At 41.3% G+C, this 17,987-nt stretch overlaps 1 protein-coding gene across 1 annotated transcript; it reads left to right on the top strand.

The window, feature by feature from the left end:
• The first annotated feature begins 1,665 nt into the window (after positions 1-1,665).
• On the top strand, positions 1,666-14,916 carry snx27a (sorting nexin 27a). The gene is made up of 13 exons (XM_074686532.1): positions 1,666-2,113; positions 4,246-4,471; positions 4,584-4,776; positions 5,038-5,102; positions 5,757-5,861; positions 6,000-6,078; positions 6,401-6,564; positions 7,519-7,608; positions 9,097-9,246; positions 9,376-9,504; positions 9,647-9,706; positions 9,858-9,906; positions 10,779-14,916. The coding sequence occupies exons 1-13, from the start codon at positions 1,803-1,805 to the stop codon at positions 10,847-10,849; spliced, it is 1,692 nt and encodes a 563-aa protein (XP_074542633.1). The 5' UTR covers positions 1,666-1,802; the 3' UTR covers positions 10,850-14,916.
• Positions 14,917-17,987: the final 3,071 nt, after the last annotated feature.

Below are 17,987 nucleotides of genomic sequence, written 5' to 3' on the forward strand. Positions count from 1 at the left end.
TGTCCACTATGAGGTGTTTTTTCTAAAGAAATATTGACAACAAGAAAGCTTCCCACAAGTGAAACCAAAACCAAGCAGCAACTTCCACCATTTAAAAGCGAAGCCACTGCAGCAATATAAGTGCAATACCTTGAGTGTCCACTTGAGACTGGCCCCAAAAGCCCAGGGAACTCCATTAACACCCATGATACAATAATGTGTATGCTTAGGAGTGTGACTAGCTCAAGTGACAGGCTGGTGTGTTGTAAAGTTAGGTTGAAGGGCACTTTGGGGCGTGTTTTTTGCCTCTGAACACAACAGGTATTTTATGTTTTAAACAGCTAATTGGGAAGCTAAGTGTGTTTTGTCAACAACTTGAGCACAACATGGGTTTCAGGACACAAGGGGGTGCACACATAGACTGTATAAAACATGGATGTAGTCTCCGTAACATCACCCATCTGTTTCTAAAACGGAAAATTTAGCACATTGGCTATCATGGCCATATTGGAAGTGGCAAGGGCTTCGCACACAGCTATAGGGCGCCTGTCAGTCAGTGAGCTGAGCTGTGCCTCTGATTGGCTGAGCTTGCAATCTTGATATCCTCTGAACTGCTAAGTTCACCCTCCGTACAGTGTGTGCTGATAGTAAAATTAGCGATTCAGACAAGAGATGTTTTTTGAACCAGGCTGTAAATAGGTTAATTTCTGCTTTGAAAACTGTTTCTTCTGGGGCCAGCCCGAAGCGGACACTCGAGAAACAGCAGATTGTAGCACTTCAGCATTGTCTCATATTCTTAGACTGGAGGTTGCCGCTTGGGTGCACATCATTGCTGCCACCTTTGTTGGGCTTCAAAAAGCCCCTTTGGAAACCAATAGGTGATACTATGACCATGTTGTATACAGTCTATGGACCAGCTCCAAAACCCCAACACCTCTATGTTGACAGATGGAACATAGGTCAAACTATGCCCCATCTGCTCCTTGTACCCTTGTACTATGTGTGCCAATTAAGGTATTCTGACCAAAACTCATAATTGAACCACTCTGACGAATGTTTATTATTACTGCAAAGATTGACTTTTTTAAAAGTTAGTGTATGTAGATTCCAAAAAGCCTAATGTTAGATAAGTTAAACAGATATGGATACAAAATTTTGTTTTTATACCCAAATCTGAGCCAGCACTGTGGAATCCTCTGACAAGTCAGTAATGAATCAAGAATATCAAAAACCACTGAAACTTTTTGTTCAGGAATGCAAGTTAACAACTGTAATTTGGAAATTAAAAAGCAATCAGCATTACTATTTTTGCTTTTTTTTTCTTTTTTTTTTTTTTTTTTTAGAAAATACGGTAAAATAGCAAATCCACAGATACTAAGCATGATTATAATATAGAACTGGAGCTGTCATTTTGATTTTCATTTGGTAATCACTAGGCTGTGTTGTAATTAATTTGTTAAGTACTGTGTCGTGCAACCTGAGAAGAAGTGAGGAAAAACAGGAAGTTTCCAAAGGGTTAACAGTGCACTTGATAAAGAAACAGGTTACATAACATGGCCTCAAAAGTTATCTGTAAATCTTAATAATGCTTAAGTGATGAGTAACTTTGTGTAGAACGGTGAGAGGGTGTACACATACCAGACTTTGGTGACGCCTCCTAGAGGTCACGTTGAGAGGCCGTGTCTCGTGACGCTACCAAGGGGCGGGTTATCAACAACAGAGTCTGTCTGTGGAGCCAACGTTACTGAGGGACAGAGCTCGAGTGTTGTTTTGAATTTGCTAGAAGACACCGACTGGAAGGGGGGCTTGGGCCTGTGGATAAGATGGCGGATGTAGAAGGCGACGAAACTCGGACCACTCTTCCCGCAGCATCCCGTAACGGTCCTGTGGTCGGTTCGTCTGCGGGCACAGCGGGCCAGAACACCGCTGTGGTAACGTCAGGTCCTCGGATGGTGAGGATCGTTAAGTCGGAGTCAGGCTACGGTTTCAATGTTCGCGGTCAAGTCAGTGAAGGAGGACAGCTTCGGAGCATCAACGGGGAACTGTACGCTCCTCTCCAGCATGTCAGCGCTGTTTTACCCGGAGGTGCTGCGGACCGAGCTGGGATAGCAAAAGGGGACAGAATCCTGGAGGTGTAAGTGAGCCTCTATCTGTAGTTAGCATAGGTGGCTAGCTACCCGGTTTAGCCCGTTTGAAGCCATTTAAAACATTAGCCAGCCTCAAGGTAACACTACGTCACCTGTCTGTTATGACAGGCAAAGTAGCCGTTGACATAACCAACTAGTTGTATGTCTACTTTATGTATATTCTGACCTGATAACTAATTTTCTAATGCTGATGGAACAAGCTTAGGCTAGTGAGTTAACTACGAGGCTAACCAGCTTACATAAGTTGGAGAACAGGCTGTGCATGTTGATTAGCTTTAGCTTGCTAGCGAGCCAGGTAGCTTTGCTGAACCTTTGCGCAGTGACTGTTCGAGCATGGTTTGTGAGGACAAAATGTATTTCACAGTTTTGTTGATATGGTATTGTCGTTTGCACAGTGGTAGGCGTGTGTTTTAACCCTGCCCAAAGGCTGTGGATGGCACTGTTGTCACTCTAATATCATATGGTGTTTGGATGTACTTTTCTTGTCCTGTTGAGACAGTCTTACAGTTCAGATTCAGATTATATTTTATTATGACTTTAAATGCTTTTGGTAAATGAGTGGCTTTACTCACAGCTCTTATGAGTATGGAGACATCTTTAACACGTGTTTGCTTACACTTTCATGTCATTTTAATTAAATATGGTGGAAAAAATGACAATCAGCCTTCCCCCGAATTAGATAATCATAAAAATAGATGTGTGTATTCACAGTGTGTGAACTTTACACTTTACAGACATGCAAATAGTCACGTCAGAAAGCATGGATGTCCACAGACTGCCTTGTCTGCAGGTTGATCTGAAATAATCTCATAATACACTGGTAAAGAAAACTGTGAATGATTTACTGCAGCGGTTTTAAACCTTGACAGCAAGAATTTGTATATGTCAGGAAGAATAAGTATAACTAAAAGCTGCACATAAATTGTGAATACACTATTTTGGCCAATCATAATCCCTATCACATGAACTAGAGCAGGATATTTCGTGTATTGACTTTTCTTAAAGGATAAACTTAGAATAAGGGAGAAGAGAAAGTACAAAAACGAGGAACACAAGCCTGCTGAGGCATCAGAAAGGTTTTTTAGACAACCTGTGTTTACTCCACTGTTGCATTTCTCTGGCTTCAGTCATATGACAGGGTCAGTGCTTATCATGTGACTTCTTAACCAGCTTGACCATATTGCAGCAACTCATATGAAACCATGTAGCAAAGTGTGTCTGCTGCATGTCAGCATTTTTCTTCCAAGTTTTAAGGACAAGGACAAAGAAAAATGCTGCTTCAGTGATGATTTACATCACTGTGTTTATTGACTGCATCTACTGCCACCTTAATGAGACCAAAACTCCTGCTTTCATTGCACTGTTTTGGTCTTGTTGTTGACTTTTGTTGATGTAGATTGCACATGCAGACATAGCATGTAGTGGACAGACCAATGCGGGCACTCCGCTCTTGCAGGCTCCCTACTTGAGTACAGTATGTCTACCCTGCTGTTTCACATAGGAAGATTAGCAGAGACACCTGATGCTCGTGCCATCTGGCCTCAGAAAAGCCAAGAAGGGAGGTGTGTCACGCCAACAAAAGGAAAAGGAGACATCAAAGCTGGTTCCTGGATGGTTATACACAGAACGCCCAAAATATTGTGTCTGTGAGGGGAGGATCAACACAATATAATAGTGAAATCAACAGGATGCACATTTTTCAGAGTGCAGTCGACTATGTCAAGTTATTGGAGTCTTCACAAGATTAATTTGCATTTTTGGAGCACTTTTTCAGTCAGGGCTTGCTCACAATGTTAACATGGATGTGTACTAAAGCGTTCAAGCCATGTGTTCATAAAGTGAAGCCTCTGAAGGTTTAAAAAATGATTTCAGGAGAGAAAATATTTGGATCCTTGATTTTCTTCAAGAGATGATTTTAAGTGTTTTAAGAGCATCATGACTAAACTGTGCTTTTCTAATTTCACACCAAAGCAGCATGAAATCCTGCTCCACTGGGTGCCAAAACAAACTGTTTCCTTTGTGATTTCACTCTTAAATTGGAACATGGGAAAAACAGTGAGGACATTTTTTGACTTACTTTATGTCTCTTAATTTCTTTGACTTTACCTTTCTCTTCTAGAAATGGGGTGAGTGTGGAAGGTGCCACCCACAAGCAGGTGGTGGACCTGATCCGTGCCGGTGAGAAGGAGCTGGTTCTGGCTGTGCTGTCTGTTCCAGCTCAGGAGGCTGAAGGACTGGAGGGAGGAGAGGATGTCCAACCCAACTATGACTACAGCGACAAGCAGGCTGTGCCCATTTCCATCCCCACATACAAACATGTAGAGCAGCACTCCGAGAGGTTTGTGGTAAGTGCTGGTTTGACACATTACCTTTGGGTTGTACTGATTCTGACTGAGGGTGTTTATCAGTTATTTAATGCACTAAGTGTTTATTCTGTCTCTGTCTCCATGGCTATAGGTGTACAACGTGTACATGTCAGGCAGACAGCTGTGTTCAAAACGCTACAGAGAATTCGCAATCCTCAGCCAGAACTTGAAGAGGGAGTTCTCCAATTTTAATTTCCCCAAACTTCCTGGTAAATGGCCATTCTCCCTGTCGGAACAGCAGCTGGACGCTCGCCGTAGAGGGCTGGAGGAATATCTTGAGCGGGGTAAGCTATTTTAGAGAAATATTAGATGCATTTAAAAACAAAATACATAGAAAAATTGAATGCACGAGTGCATAAATCATGCTGTTGGATATTTCAAGCTCTTCCTGCAACCAGTTTTTTCAACATAAAATATTGAGCTCCAAATTTAAACACAGGATACAGGCAGCGTGACATTTGGCTGTCCTTTTGTTTATTTGATTTATTACAACCGCCACTCCTCTCCCTATCTCTGCATCTTTCTTTGTTCTTTGCTGTCTCCAGTTTGCTCTGTGCGGGTGATCGGGGAGAGTGACATCATGCAGGAGTTTCTCTCTGAATCAGATGAGGTATGGCGCTTGTTTGGCATTGCTTTGATATGGACTGGGATACAGATGGCTTGACCTGCACCTCTGAGGTTCGATGTTGTTGTCAGACAGGGGCTCTGTGCATCACCACACTGTTTCACAGTGAAACACGTTCAAGTGTTTGATCAGGTTTTAGCTTTCCTAGCATATTGTACAATGTTTGAATATGATTTTGAGCATATTTCAGGCTGATTCAAAGTAATTAAAATCTTATGACGACGTAATGAATAAATCTGTTTAACTGCCTTTGGTGTAAACAAAGAAGCCAATTTGTCATAAACAAGCATCAGCAGTTACTGCAGTAGAATTTGATTACTTGATCAAATCTGGCGGCCCATAAGGTCTGCCAGAATGTAGTTCAAACAAGAGAGCCAAAACAATCTAACACTAATTGAGCTGCCTTTTTAGGAATGACAGAAACCAAAACAAATGATACAGAATTAATCCAGCTCTTTTGGAGGATTAGGGTTTCTAACATTGAGGAGTTCTGGTTAAGTCGTGTTTGTGTGTTTGTTTTAATCCAGAGGTACTTTCCAGTAATTCAGTGGAAACTCATTCAAACAAGTGCACTTGTTAATCCACACGTGGGAAATGTGGTTTCACAGCTGTTTCATTTTGTGTCCTTTCTCTGTGCAGAACTACAATGGAGTGACAGATGTAGAACTGCGGATAGCTTTGCCAGATAAGACCACAATCTCTGTCAGAGTCCGCAAGAACAGCACTACAGATCAGGTGTACCAGGTGAGACCATGTGATGGGATTATTCTGTCATACATTTAAAGTGCAGATCAAACTTTGGCAGATGAAGAACTTTGTTGATCTTACACAAATCCTTAAATGAGTTTCTGTTTAACTGACTCGGCCTTGCTCTTCCTGCAGGCGTTAGTGATAAAGGTCGGGATGGACAGTATTATGGCGAGCTACTTTGCCCTTTTCGAGGTCATCAACCACTCCTTTGGTAAGATTTGCATCTGAAGCTTTTGAGTGCTTTGGTTCATACACAGCATTTTCTCATACACTCTTGTGTTGAATCTGAAAACCTCTCAGGGATAACATCATCACATGACCTCCTATTTTCTAAATAAAGACCTGTGTCACGCCCCAAGTGAGTTAAATTCATTGGGCCTTGGGGTGTGTGCGTGTGTGTGTGTGTTCTGTTTTGGACAGCCAGGGCAGGTAATTTGGTACAGGCTGGATTTTTTTGTAATGACTCAACAGACACTTACCCTTCTTTTTATCCCTCCACTCATCCCTCTCCTTCTTTCCATGATTACTTTTAGTGCGGAAGCTGGCACCTAATGAGTTCCCCCACAAGCTTTATGTGCAGAATTACACATCGGCGGTGCCGGGGACTTGCTTGGCGCTCCGCAAATGGCTGTTCAGCTTTCAGGAGGAGGAGTTGCTAAGAGACAACCCGCTGGCACTGCACTACTGCTTTCACCAGGTAATAACGATAAGTGAATCCCGCTCAGTGGACTTAGGGGAACTCAACACAAAATTCCATCATGTGCTTCTTTTAATTCTCTCTGAGTTCATATCATTCTCCCTGTAATGAAAGAGTTTAAAGTTTGGGGAGGTGGTCATGAACTTTTGAGCAGAGATAATCTTGTGTTCTTTTTTTTGTTATAATTAATAAGTGGAATTAGAGGAGTGCTAAGGGGAGAGTCAAAACAAAGATACAAAAGCAGGGAGCTCTGCCATGTGAAAGTCATAAACATGCACAAGCCTCAACTATGGTCTGTCGAAGCACCTATTACCTTCTCCAAGTTCTTTAGCCTTCTGTGTTAAAGCGTTGACGTTTTTAGCAATGCCTAAAAAAATGTAGCAAGTGACTTTTAACCTAACTTATAATTTGAAACTTTACACAAATAGAGCATTTTTGCTAAATTGTAGAATTCAGAACACTGTAGGCTACACGCAGCTCTAGTTTCTGGTTTCTGTACTTTACTTTTCTGCAAAGTTTTGGATTGAACTTTCAGGTGCAGGCCTTCTGCTGCAACTACAGTCCAACTAATATCAGCCCAAACCAAAATATCAAGCTACAACCGATCAGGGAGTCCCACAAAAGCTGCTGAATGAAAACAAAGAGTCTTGTACTTGAAAATGTCAAAGCTTACATCCAAATAAGGCAACAGGGGAACCATAGTTTTTAACATACCTGGGCTATATTTTGTCTAAGTTTTTAATTTCCGGTATAAAAAGAAAAATTCCAAAATGCAAATGCACACAAATTTTAACCTAGTAGTTTCAGTTTAACTTGGGAACTAGGGGCAGGATATCTTATGGTACATACAGAATGTTTTGAATGGATAATCCTTTTTTGTGCAGTGACCCCAAATAATAAATGCTATCTTCTCCCCTTGCTCGCTCACCCCCCCCCCCCCCCCTGTCCATCCAGGCATTGGAAGATGTGAAGAAGGGATTCATAAAAACAGAGGACAAATCCTACCAGCTGCAGAAGCTGGCAGAGCAGCGCAAGATGGCCACGGTCAGTCCCACAGACCCGTCTTTGTTTAGGGAGGGGGTTCAGGCGACTTTTTTTTTTTTCTTTTGCCTGCTGACCAGAGTCGTCACCAAAACGTTACCAAATCAGAATGGACAGAGAAGTCTGAAAGCCTTTCACAGCACAGAGAACAGGCCTGAGTGCCGGGGACCACCGATGCATGGCTTCGCTCGAGATAAAGTTGCTGAGTTTGTATCGATGTTTGTAGAACATTAACTGAAAGTGGCAGGTGTGAGGTTCTTCGTGTCACTATGACAACTGTGCTGACCTTGTTTGACATTGGGACGATTTTAATCAAAGGGCAACCTTGGATTGATTAGTGAAAAGAAACAAGTTTATGTGAGCAGGATCGATCCACATGTTGGCCACATTCCATTTCAGATACAAAGACTGAAAACTGAGCTTTTGGTTATACTGATGCAGACAACTTTGACAACTTCTCTTCGGGTCCAGCTTTGCTTTATAGAGATACCAGGCTGTCCTTGTTTCTCAATATTGTCCGTAAGGAAGGAGAAATTATCCTGGCTGTGCAGCTCAAACCCAAATTATGTTTTTGTTATTGTTTGTTTGTTTTGTTGTTCACCAAACTGTCCATCAAAGCGGTGTTCTTCTCTCCTAAAATCCTCTGGTAGTCTTCTGAAAATACTCAGCTATGATTTGGATTCACAGCATTTTAATGACTGAGAAGCTTACATTTAGGTGCCATTAAACACAGCAGATTTGTTTTCTTATTAGGGATGGGTACCTTTCACATTTAAAAAAAGTTGCTACTTTTTGTGTTTATGTGGTAAAAAATACCATTTTGTTTAATGATGAAATACTATTTTTTTTCAATTTGAAACATTTATTCTTCAATATATAACCTTGCAATGTTGTGTTCATGTCCAGCATGGAAAATCGCCTACTCTTCTATTCCTTCACAGTGCCAGGGATTGCATTTAGGTACGCTAACATGGTACCTTTTGGTTTTATGTGAATCGGTACTCAATAATTTTGACAGAATTTGGTCAGTACCTATAAAACTATCTAATTTGGTACCCATCCCCATTTCTAATAACATAAAACAAAACAGGCTTTCTGTTATCACGCCACTTCTCCACTATGATTGGACGTCTGGGTGGAATGTGACAGTGACAAGCGCAGCAGCATTGGAAAGTTGAGCATTTTTCAGCTCACGAGGAACCGAAAAAAATGTGAAACATGCAGCACTTAGCCCAACATGGACATCATGCATCTTGTTTTGTTGTCTGTTTCACAATTTATTGGAGTTGTGCTCCTAATGCAAAATTCCAAAACCCTGCTGGTGTCCAGCTTTATGTCTAAAGAATTTCTGTTCATAGAAAAATAATATCACATGAGATACTGGATTATTATTTGTGAGATATTTCTGTTGCTGATCTTCACTGTGTTGCTGAAGTCTGGTTTCTAGAAGACTCTGTGACTGATGTGTGTATCATTGTTCTTGTACGTCAGTATCTGAGTCTGTTGCGGACGTGTGAGGGCTACAACGAGGTGTCGTTCCCCCACTGCTCCTGTGACTCCAGGAGGAAGGGACACGTTATCACAGCTATCAGCATCCATCACTTCAAGCTGCATGCATGCACAGAGGACGGCACACTCGAGGTGAGTGACTGTCTGCTCGAGTGTGTACGTTTTAAAATACAAAATGAGATGAAGATGCAGGTCATTTTTTTAAGGCAGTGTGTTTGTGTTTTTTGACATCTGTCTCAATGAAAAATTTCTCTCCTCCAGAACCAGGTGATAGCTTTTGAGTGGGGCGAGATGCAGCGCTGGGACACGGACGAAGAGGGGATGGCTTTCTGTTTCGAATACGCCAGAGGAGAGAAGAAACCTCGCTGGGTCAAGATCTTCACTCCTTATGTGAGTCAAAACACACCAGGATGTACTTTCCTTCACATGCGATCAAAGACTTTGACACAAAAACCTCTTCCACTCTACTTGTACTGAACTCAATCATTTGAAGGCTGAATAACATTCCTCCTCTCTGCTGTTTTCCTCCAAGTTTAACTACATGCACGAGTGCTTCGAGCGGGTCTTTTGTGAGCTGAAGTGGAGGAAACAGGTAAAGACCACTCCTTTCCTCTTCCAGTCTGGGAAGCACATGCCAAGTTTGAAATACAATACAGTAACCCACCTACTGTTTTTCTTCTTTTTTCAGCTGGTTGTGTAACGTTTTTAATTTTATCTCCTTTCTTCTTCTTGTTTTCTGACAGGTCGAGGAGGAGGCGTCTGACAAAGACAACAAAAACTGCAGCAACAACGGTAAACAAAAAGAATCTTGATGATGTTTTTCTCCCAGAGAGAAGTGATCATGTTGGTTGTTAATGTCGTTTATGAAACAAGCACTGAAGAGTTAAGGCTGGATTTTATCTGGGGCAAATCAGAAAGAAATATGTATTCAGATGAGGTACGGGAAGCTGCTGTGAATGACAGCACCTATCAAGCAGCATGAATTATGCAAATTCCTATCTGACAGAAACTAAAAGGGCAAGGACAGGGAGAGGGTTTCAAGTATGCTCACTTATTTTATGACAGTAAGTCAAAGGCTTTTACTCGTTCACAAGTTCAGTTCAGTGTCATTAAATCACACACAGCACTAAAACCGATGCAGGAAGATATACTTGTATTGTTTTATGATGTCCTTAGTGCAGCTCTGATTGCATTTTAAGGAGCTGAACACAGACGAGGACGAAAGAGCATTTTATAGACATTACACCCGAGCTTCTCTGTGTACTTAACAGCTTAAGGGGGAGTAGATTCCTCTCCAGTGCTATCGCAACACTGAGAGGTGAGATATATCGATGTATTTGTCTAACAGTGAGAAAAGTACTCAGGATAGCTGCGTGGAAAGACATGTGACCAGCTATCAGAGCCATCTCTGAGAGGGATGTTGAAACAGTCTGTCCCATGTGAGGCAACACGGGACCAGCAGTACAAGTATGTGGATGAGCAACTGAGTGTCATGAGGGTGAACGAGCAACTTTTAAAGAGCACAGATTAAAACTGAGAGGCTGAGAGGGTTGAGTAAACATATCTGCAGTTTGTAGAATCAGATTGAAGCAGAGTTCAGGGAAGTGGCTGCATTTCTCAGACTTCTCCCCTCAACCCCCTCCCAACCCCCCTCTGTGTTCCAGAGTATCTGCCTCCTCTGGAGACACAGCAGAAGGGATGGCGCCACCTTGGGGGGGAGATCGCAACTTCCTAAAACCATTTCTCACCACTCATACTAGAACTGGTCCACTCGCACCATCACAGCCACCCCCAGAGAGCGCCCATCGACAAACACAGAACTGAGTGACGGACTGCGGCGACGCACGCCCCAGAAACAAACTTGGAAGTGACCGATTTTTGAAACCCGGAATAGTCACACTAAACCGACCCTAGAGACACACACAGCGAGAAGATGGAAAACAAACAAAAGCCAACATCCATGTCATTTACTAGATCTCCATAGCGTCTGATGTTTTTCGCCCTGTGATGTGGGGGGCAGGACACGAGCAAATTCTCACCACTGGTTGAGATGTTACTCACACACGCAGGGTGTGTGAGCGGTCAGGGTCAACACGGCAGCAGGGCAGCGTTTGCTCAAAGGGAGCATCTTGGTGAAGAGGAGCTGCAATGCAGAATCGGATTATGACACACGGTCCTCGGTCCTGCTGGAAAGCCTTCAGTGTAGCCCTCGTCTTCCAAACTGAGTAGAACATAAGAAGAGGGATACAGAAAATCCAGCATTTCACTTCTTCATCAGTTGGCAGTGAAAGCAGGAAGCAGTTGCGCTGTTGATGGACTTTAGTACGAAATAATGTTCATGAAATGTTTTCTGTTTAGCCAGAAGTATTCTGTCTCTGTCAGAAACAGGAGCGAGAATGTGTAACTAACTGAAAACTGATGTTTAGGGGGACTTTTTTCATAATTATGTTTAACATTATTACTTCTGGTAAAATATAGAATAATATATGAGCTATAATAATTGGTTTCTTGATGTAACACTAACTGAACTGCATCCAAGCAGCTCTAACCAATATCCATTTTTCACCTTGTCTCCTGGTTCGACCCACACAGCTTCACTACTGCGTCTCTTGGCAGTCTGCCATTAATGTCAGTGTGTGTATTTATCCCTCCGCAAGTGTTTTATTGTGGTGATTTTGCAGAGCTCAGAAGTCAAGAGGATGAAGGTTTCTCAGGCTAAAAGCTGCGCATAGATGATCTCTGTACGTGCAGGTTGTTCGGCCAGAGCGGTGATGATCGTGAAATGGCACACGAAGGGGAATCTGTTTGGACAGATTGTGGATATAAAGACAGGAGAGTGTCTGAGCGTCAGGTTTTCTGAGCGGGCAGCAGAGGGCAGCAGAGTTCAAGACAGATTTAGTTTGTAGGTTGAGAGCAGGAATTGAAATCCTCTCAGAGCTTCTTAAAGAGTGATCCCTTGGGCTCTGTAACTCACCCAAAAGTATCACTCCTCTGCAGGTTGTCCATTAGCCACTTCAGGAGGAGGACAGATGGTGTGCGTGTGTGTGTGTGCGTGTGTGTGTGACAGTTGCACAGAAAGTAGGTGGTGCATAAAGTTTTGCATCCACTGCATACTTAGCAATGCAAGCAGCTGTCTGCGTGATCGTGCAACCCAATGACTACAGTATTAAATGTGTGTGTGGTTGAGTGTGTGTGCACATGACAAGAGTATAAAACAGATTTACAAGTTAGAGAATTTTGTTTGTTTCGGGTAGTTCTTCCTGTGGTATTGAAACAGTTGAAGTGTTGTGAAAGCACGCTGACGGAAAGCTCCAGAACCAGACGTTCAGTGCCAGCGTACTGTTTTCACCTGGATTCAATGGAGCTGTGTTTATCCCACTAAGGGCTACAAGTTTATCTTGGCAGATCTATTACTGACTCATTCTTGTGCTTCACTCGCCTCATGGCATCAACCCAGAACCTGAAACTAAGAGTAAAGAGGGTTTATTTCTTATTCAAGCTGACTTTCAGAGCACAAGTTCAACTTTCACACTGTCAGGATTCTTTTGTACAGTTGAGTTTAGCTATCAGTTCAATAAAATGTTTAATTCATGCCAAGGTTTAGTCATAATTTGCTCTTTTACCTTGCAGCGATCTTGTGTGGGTGTGTGTGTGTGTGTGTGTTTGTGTGTCCTCTGTGTTCATCATTGACATTGCTGATAAGCTTTCAGGCTGTGATTGGTCATGTCTGATGAGCTGTCTGTGTGAGAGCCGACAAATGAAGATGGGGTTTTGAGTTGGTACGACAGCAGAGAGATGCCAGACAGATGGAGATAAATGGGAGGTGTTTTCTATTGTCTTGCAAACATTCACAGCTCCACACATGAGTTTTCAGACACACACGCACACATATATTGGCCCCCATGCCACTACACTCGACATGAAAATCAAATCATCATATTTGTCAACCAGTTGTTGCCTCTGCGTTCTCAGTCTGAGTCATACATCAGCATAAAGCAACACATACATACATTAGTAGCATATTGTGTGATTTACAGAAACACACACGCTACAGTCAGCCGGATTAAGAAATAAACTGCAGCGTGCAGATTGCTGGATGGTCATTTTGACAGCTGAAGTAATAGCCAATCCAGAGATGGATGACACAAGAATTGGAGCCGCTCAACCATGATGTTATTATTTTTTTTAAGATGCTGAAGAAGAGGCAGATAGAGTGTGTGTGTGTGTGTGTGTGTGTGTATATTCATGTGTGTGTGTGTGTGTGTGGGCTTCTCTGTCCTCTGCTCCCACTCTCTCCAGGTTGCTCTCCCATCATCGCAGGGGGATGCGGTTGCCGTGGCAGCACCACGTTGGCTCCACGCGCTCAGTGCAGCCTCTGTTCCTTTTATTCCCTTCAGCCGACTGACTCACTCCTCCCAATAATGTATTCAAAGCAGTGTTTTTTACTGTTTGATGTTTGTTCTCTGTCCCCGTGGCTCATACTGCTGTGAATAGGCTTATAGAAAAGCTGCTTTCTGTCTTCTTTTTTTTATGTCTTCATTAGACATATTTCTGTGTCTTGATTTGTATTGTCGACTCCGGGTGCCACAGTGTGCCCAGTCGCAGTCACAGGCAAGTGTGCTTAGGCTGTCAGTCGTCCTCTGTTTCAGCCATCGGTGAGATAAATGTCATAGTAACGGTGTGGAGGTGAAAGAGGAGAGATGACAGGAATGTTAAAAAGCACGTCTTTGTACGGTTGTCCAGTGTTTGTTGTGTACGCTGTGTTGTTGGCCGCCTGTGTTTATCGTTTGAGACGCTGGACAGTCTTGGCTTGTAGGTGAATGATTTTATACAAAAAGAGCTTTGAATTTCACACATGACTTAACAGATTTAAAGAATGTCAGAGAGTGCAGCAAACAGATGTGCATGTGTGAGCTGCACATGACGCTCAGAGAGGTCGTGTTCATCAGGTCCCCGGCTGAAAAGCCTGTCAGGATTAAGGTGTTGCATACATTTCTGAGTTTCCTGCAAGATTGGCGTTTATTTCCTGAACATGGCGGATATTGTTGAGATCTTTATGGAATTTTTCTGCATTTCAGGCTCAGAGTCCAGTCTCAGCAGCAGCAGCAGCAGCACATTGAGGCTGCTCTCTGACTCTGAGCTGCTACGTTCGTCTCATCATCTGTGCTTTTGTGTCGACTCGATGTTCGTTGATCTCCGGAACAAGCACCTGGCTGGGATGGCATTAGCTGGCTGGCTTTCCCATCACAGCTGCCATGTTCTGCCTCTGACTAACATGAAGTGTTTGTTTTAAAAAAAAAAAAGTGTTAGCCTTTGTGTCATTATTTCTGTTCATTGCTTAGAAACTTGGGGCTTTGTTCCATGGCAAGTAGGCAGTGACATTAAATGACTAAGCCTTGTTTGTCTGTCTTCAGCATAACCTGTAAATAGTTGTTTTAAAAAGAAAAAGAGGATATCTCTTGGACAGAATGCACTTTTGTTTCTCCGACTCAAAACTTTTATTTATTTAAACAGAAATTATAAAGTTTGGGGAAAAGATATAGTGTACAAGGCTGGAGCTACCTTTGATCATAGATTCTGTGCAGGGGCGACGGCTGAATGGAGGACTAGCAAACTACACAATGAAACAGGTTGTTTATAGAAGTTAATTAACAGCTGATGCAGAACTAGGCTACAAAATGGAGTTTTATATCTAAAAACAAACATGAAGGTTTACTAACCAATATAAAAAAGAGAAAAAAAAGTTTGAAAATGTTGTGTAGAGTAATAAATTGTAACAATATTTTAAATAAAGTTATATATTGGGAAAAAAGTGTCTGTGCTTTATTTATTCTCTGCTGGAACTATCCAGTTATTTGTTTTTCCTTTTTTTTTCTGGCTCTATCACCAACTTTCATGAGGACGGATGGAGGATCATTTAAAACATGACAACAATTAAACTTTGTAATCTTAGTTTGTACCACAGCTGAAAGATTGTATATATATATATATATATATATATATACTAGAGGAGCATCGATCACAACTTTCCTGACCTGCTCTGCTTTTTACCGCTTTTTATTTTTTATAACTGACAGCATATGCCATCAATATTCCAACCTTATTTCATTTGAAAATCATTCAACAACACCTGTGAAAGTTAAATCTTTATGTTTTCACCTAGGCAACCAATAAAGTGTCCTGAGTTTTACGTCTTGGAGCAAAAAGCAACAATGGCTGGCAGTCAGATCTACCTGGAGGTATATAAGATCAGTTTCATATGGGCTGATCACCGATCCTCCAAAATTAAGGAAATTGGCATCAATAGATCGGTGCATGTCTAAGACCCACACACACACACACACACACACACACACACACACGCGCGCGCGCGCACACACATATATAAGCATACATATGTATATGTATGTATATATTTATGTATGTATATATATCAAACCCCATATATATATATATATATATATATATATATATATATATATATATATATATATATATATATATATATATATATATATATATATATATATATATATATATATATATATTTATTTATTTATTTATTTATTTATCTATATATATTTATAAATATATATATATATATATATATATATATATATATATATATATATAAATTTATTTATTTATATATATTTATTTATTTATTTATCTATATATACACATACACACACATAGATAGATAGATAGATAGATAGATAGATAGATAGATAGATAGATAGATAGATAGATAGATAGATAGATAGATAGATGGATAGATGATAGATGGATAGATAGATAGGTAGATAGGTAGATAGATGGATAGATAGATAGATAGATAGATAGATAGATAGATAGATAGATAGATAGATAGATAGATAGATAGATAAATAGATAACAACATTTTTATTAATATCACAAAATCAACAATATTTTTTTTTTTTTTTTTTTTCCCTTTCAACAATATGAAAAAAATAAATTCACCCTGGCCATGCATTCTTTGTATGGGGGTGTTTTTTTATTCCTGAAAAATGCTTACGTTTTACTGAACCCGTAGTCATATTGTAGCAAATCAATATCGAGATATGAAATTTCTCTATATTGTTAAGCCCTTGTTTGTTCCATAATTTACTACCAGGCTATAATTAGTGCTTCTCACCACCCAGTGCGGTTAGATGTGTTAAACTTGTAAGGTTAGTGAATCCTGGTATATTTCCATAAGGGCTGATCTACTATCTCTACCCTCACCAAGCAGCCCAAACTTAACCTCATTCTTCTGAAAAATCTTTCTGAAAAATGTGCAAATCTAAGTAAATCAAACTGCCTAGTTGAAGCTGTGTGTCTCCAGTAGATGGGTACAAGATACATGCTTTTTTGCTTTCACATCCCCATGGTAGCGAGGCTGGAGGATGAGTAAATAATGATGTGTAGGCGAGGATGACTGTGTTGTTTGGTATATGGGCCCTTCAAATGAGCAGTGGACTTGTTATCTTAATGTTGGCAGGAGTCTGAATTAGCATCCAGGAGGCTTTTTAGCAGCTGTTAAATGATAAAGCACTCAGGTTGTGTTTATCAATGTATGGATTCCTCTTCTTTCCAGCGGGATCAGGCCAATGTCACGACTTGTCCTCTTTAAAGACATCGAGAGAAAGCTGCAGCAGTGCTCACCTGGGACCAATTATCTTCTGAATGAAAAAGACGGGCACACATAATAAGTTCTTAATGACTTTAGATTTGTATTAGTCATACTGCAGCTCTGTTTAAATAGCTGTAACATTTGTTACCTGTGTGAGCTGCCAAGCAAGTTGATGCCGGAGCCTCGTTCTGTCTGAAGTTTGAACGCCTCGCACTAAGAGACAAAAGTAAATTGTGCATGTGTGGGAGGCATTTATGCAAATGGAGCTCTTAGTCAATCGCTTTTCGTGAGCGTTGAGTTCAGTGCAAGGAGCTAAAGTTAGTTTGACAGCCATGTTTTTGTTTTCCTCAGCTCTGAGATGAGAAGAGAGGGAGCGCTCATCATGACAAGGAACAGACATGACAGATTGCTGGCAGGAAATATTCCTGACTCCATTGTCGCCATTTCTGTGGTGTTGAGAGGTTCTAGAGGATTAGAAAGATAAATTATGACTGCAGAACACACAGCTATTGATCAGTAGATATTAGTGGGGATCGTCTGAATCGTTTAATGTCCATGGTTTTAAAAATTTGCTTCTTTTGCTTGAAAACACCCCAAAGTCTGCAGGATAATGGAGTTCATAACAGCTCCCTCAACAAGGATTGTGGTGGCTAATAAAAGATCCACACAGGGACATTATTCTTGCCCAGGGATGGGAAAAGTGGCATTTTGATGGGTCATATACCGCACAGATCTTTATGTTGTTCACTGTTGTAGTCCGTTGGGAGGCAGTGGTAAACTGAGGTGAGGCATTATTCAAACCAAAAATACAAGGTCGCTTAATGCACCCAGTGGAACCCGGCCCATAAAATGCTGTTCACATTGGCAGTGCCGAGGTGAAAATACTCATCTTATTAGAGCTGTTTCTCGTGGGCTCTATATGCTGACTGCAGGCCACCATCTCACCTCCGGCACCTGCTGCCTCACTTCTTTACATTTCTCTTTTGTCAGCCTCAGTGAATTTAAATGATTCACTGTAAATACTCATTATCCATCAGGTGTGACTATTGACTCCAGTGTAATCCCTGTAAATCCCTGTGAAGACAATTTTAACTCTTACTGAGCCTCAGATACATCCTCACTAATGAAATGACTCTCAGTCACTAAGCAACAATAACCACGGCACTGCCACCTCTCTCCTCAGGAAGTATTTCTGCATCTATAGTGCCTATTAAGTCCAAGATCTTTTATCACCAAGGAA

This window comes from Halichoeres trimaculatus, unplaced genomic scaffold (genome assembly GCF_033239565.1).
Source record: "Halichoeres trimaculatus isolate MK-OKI-2021-1 unplaced genomic scaffold, fHalTri1.1 fHalTri1_scaffold_14, whole genome shotgun sequence".
Lineage (NCBI taxonomy): Eukaryota > Metazoa > Chordata > Actinopteri > Labriformes > Labridae > Halichoeres > Halichoeres trimaculatus.

Coding starts and splice junctions, on each gene's coding strand:
- snx27a (XM_074686532.1), top strand. CDS start 1,803: ATGGCGGATGTAGAAGGCGACGAAACTCGGACCACTCTTCCCGCAGCA. Junction 2,114..4,245: donor GGGGACAGAATCCTGGAGGT/GTAAGTGAGCCT, acceptor TTTCTCTTCTAG/AAATGGGGTGAGTGTGGAAG. Junction 9,505..9,646: donor TCAAGATCTTCACTCCTTAT/GTGAGTCAAAAC, acceptor TTTTCCTCCAAG/TTTAACTACATGCACGAGTG.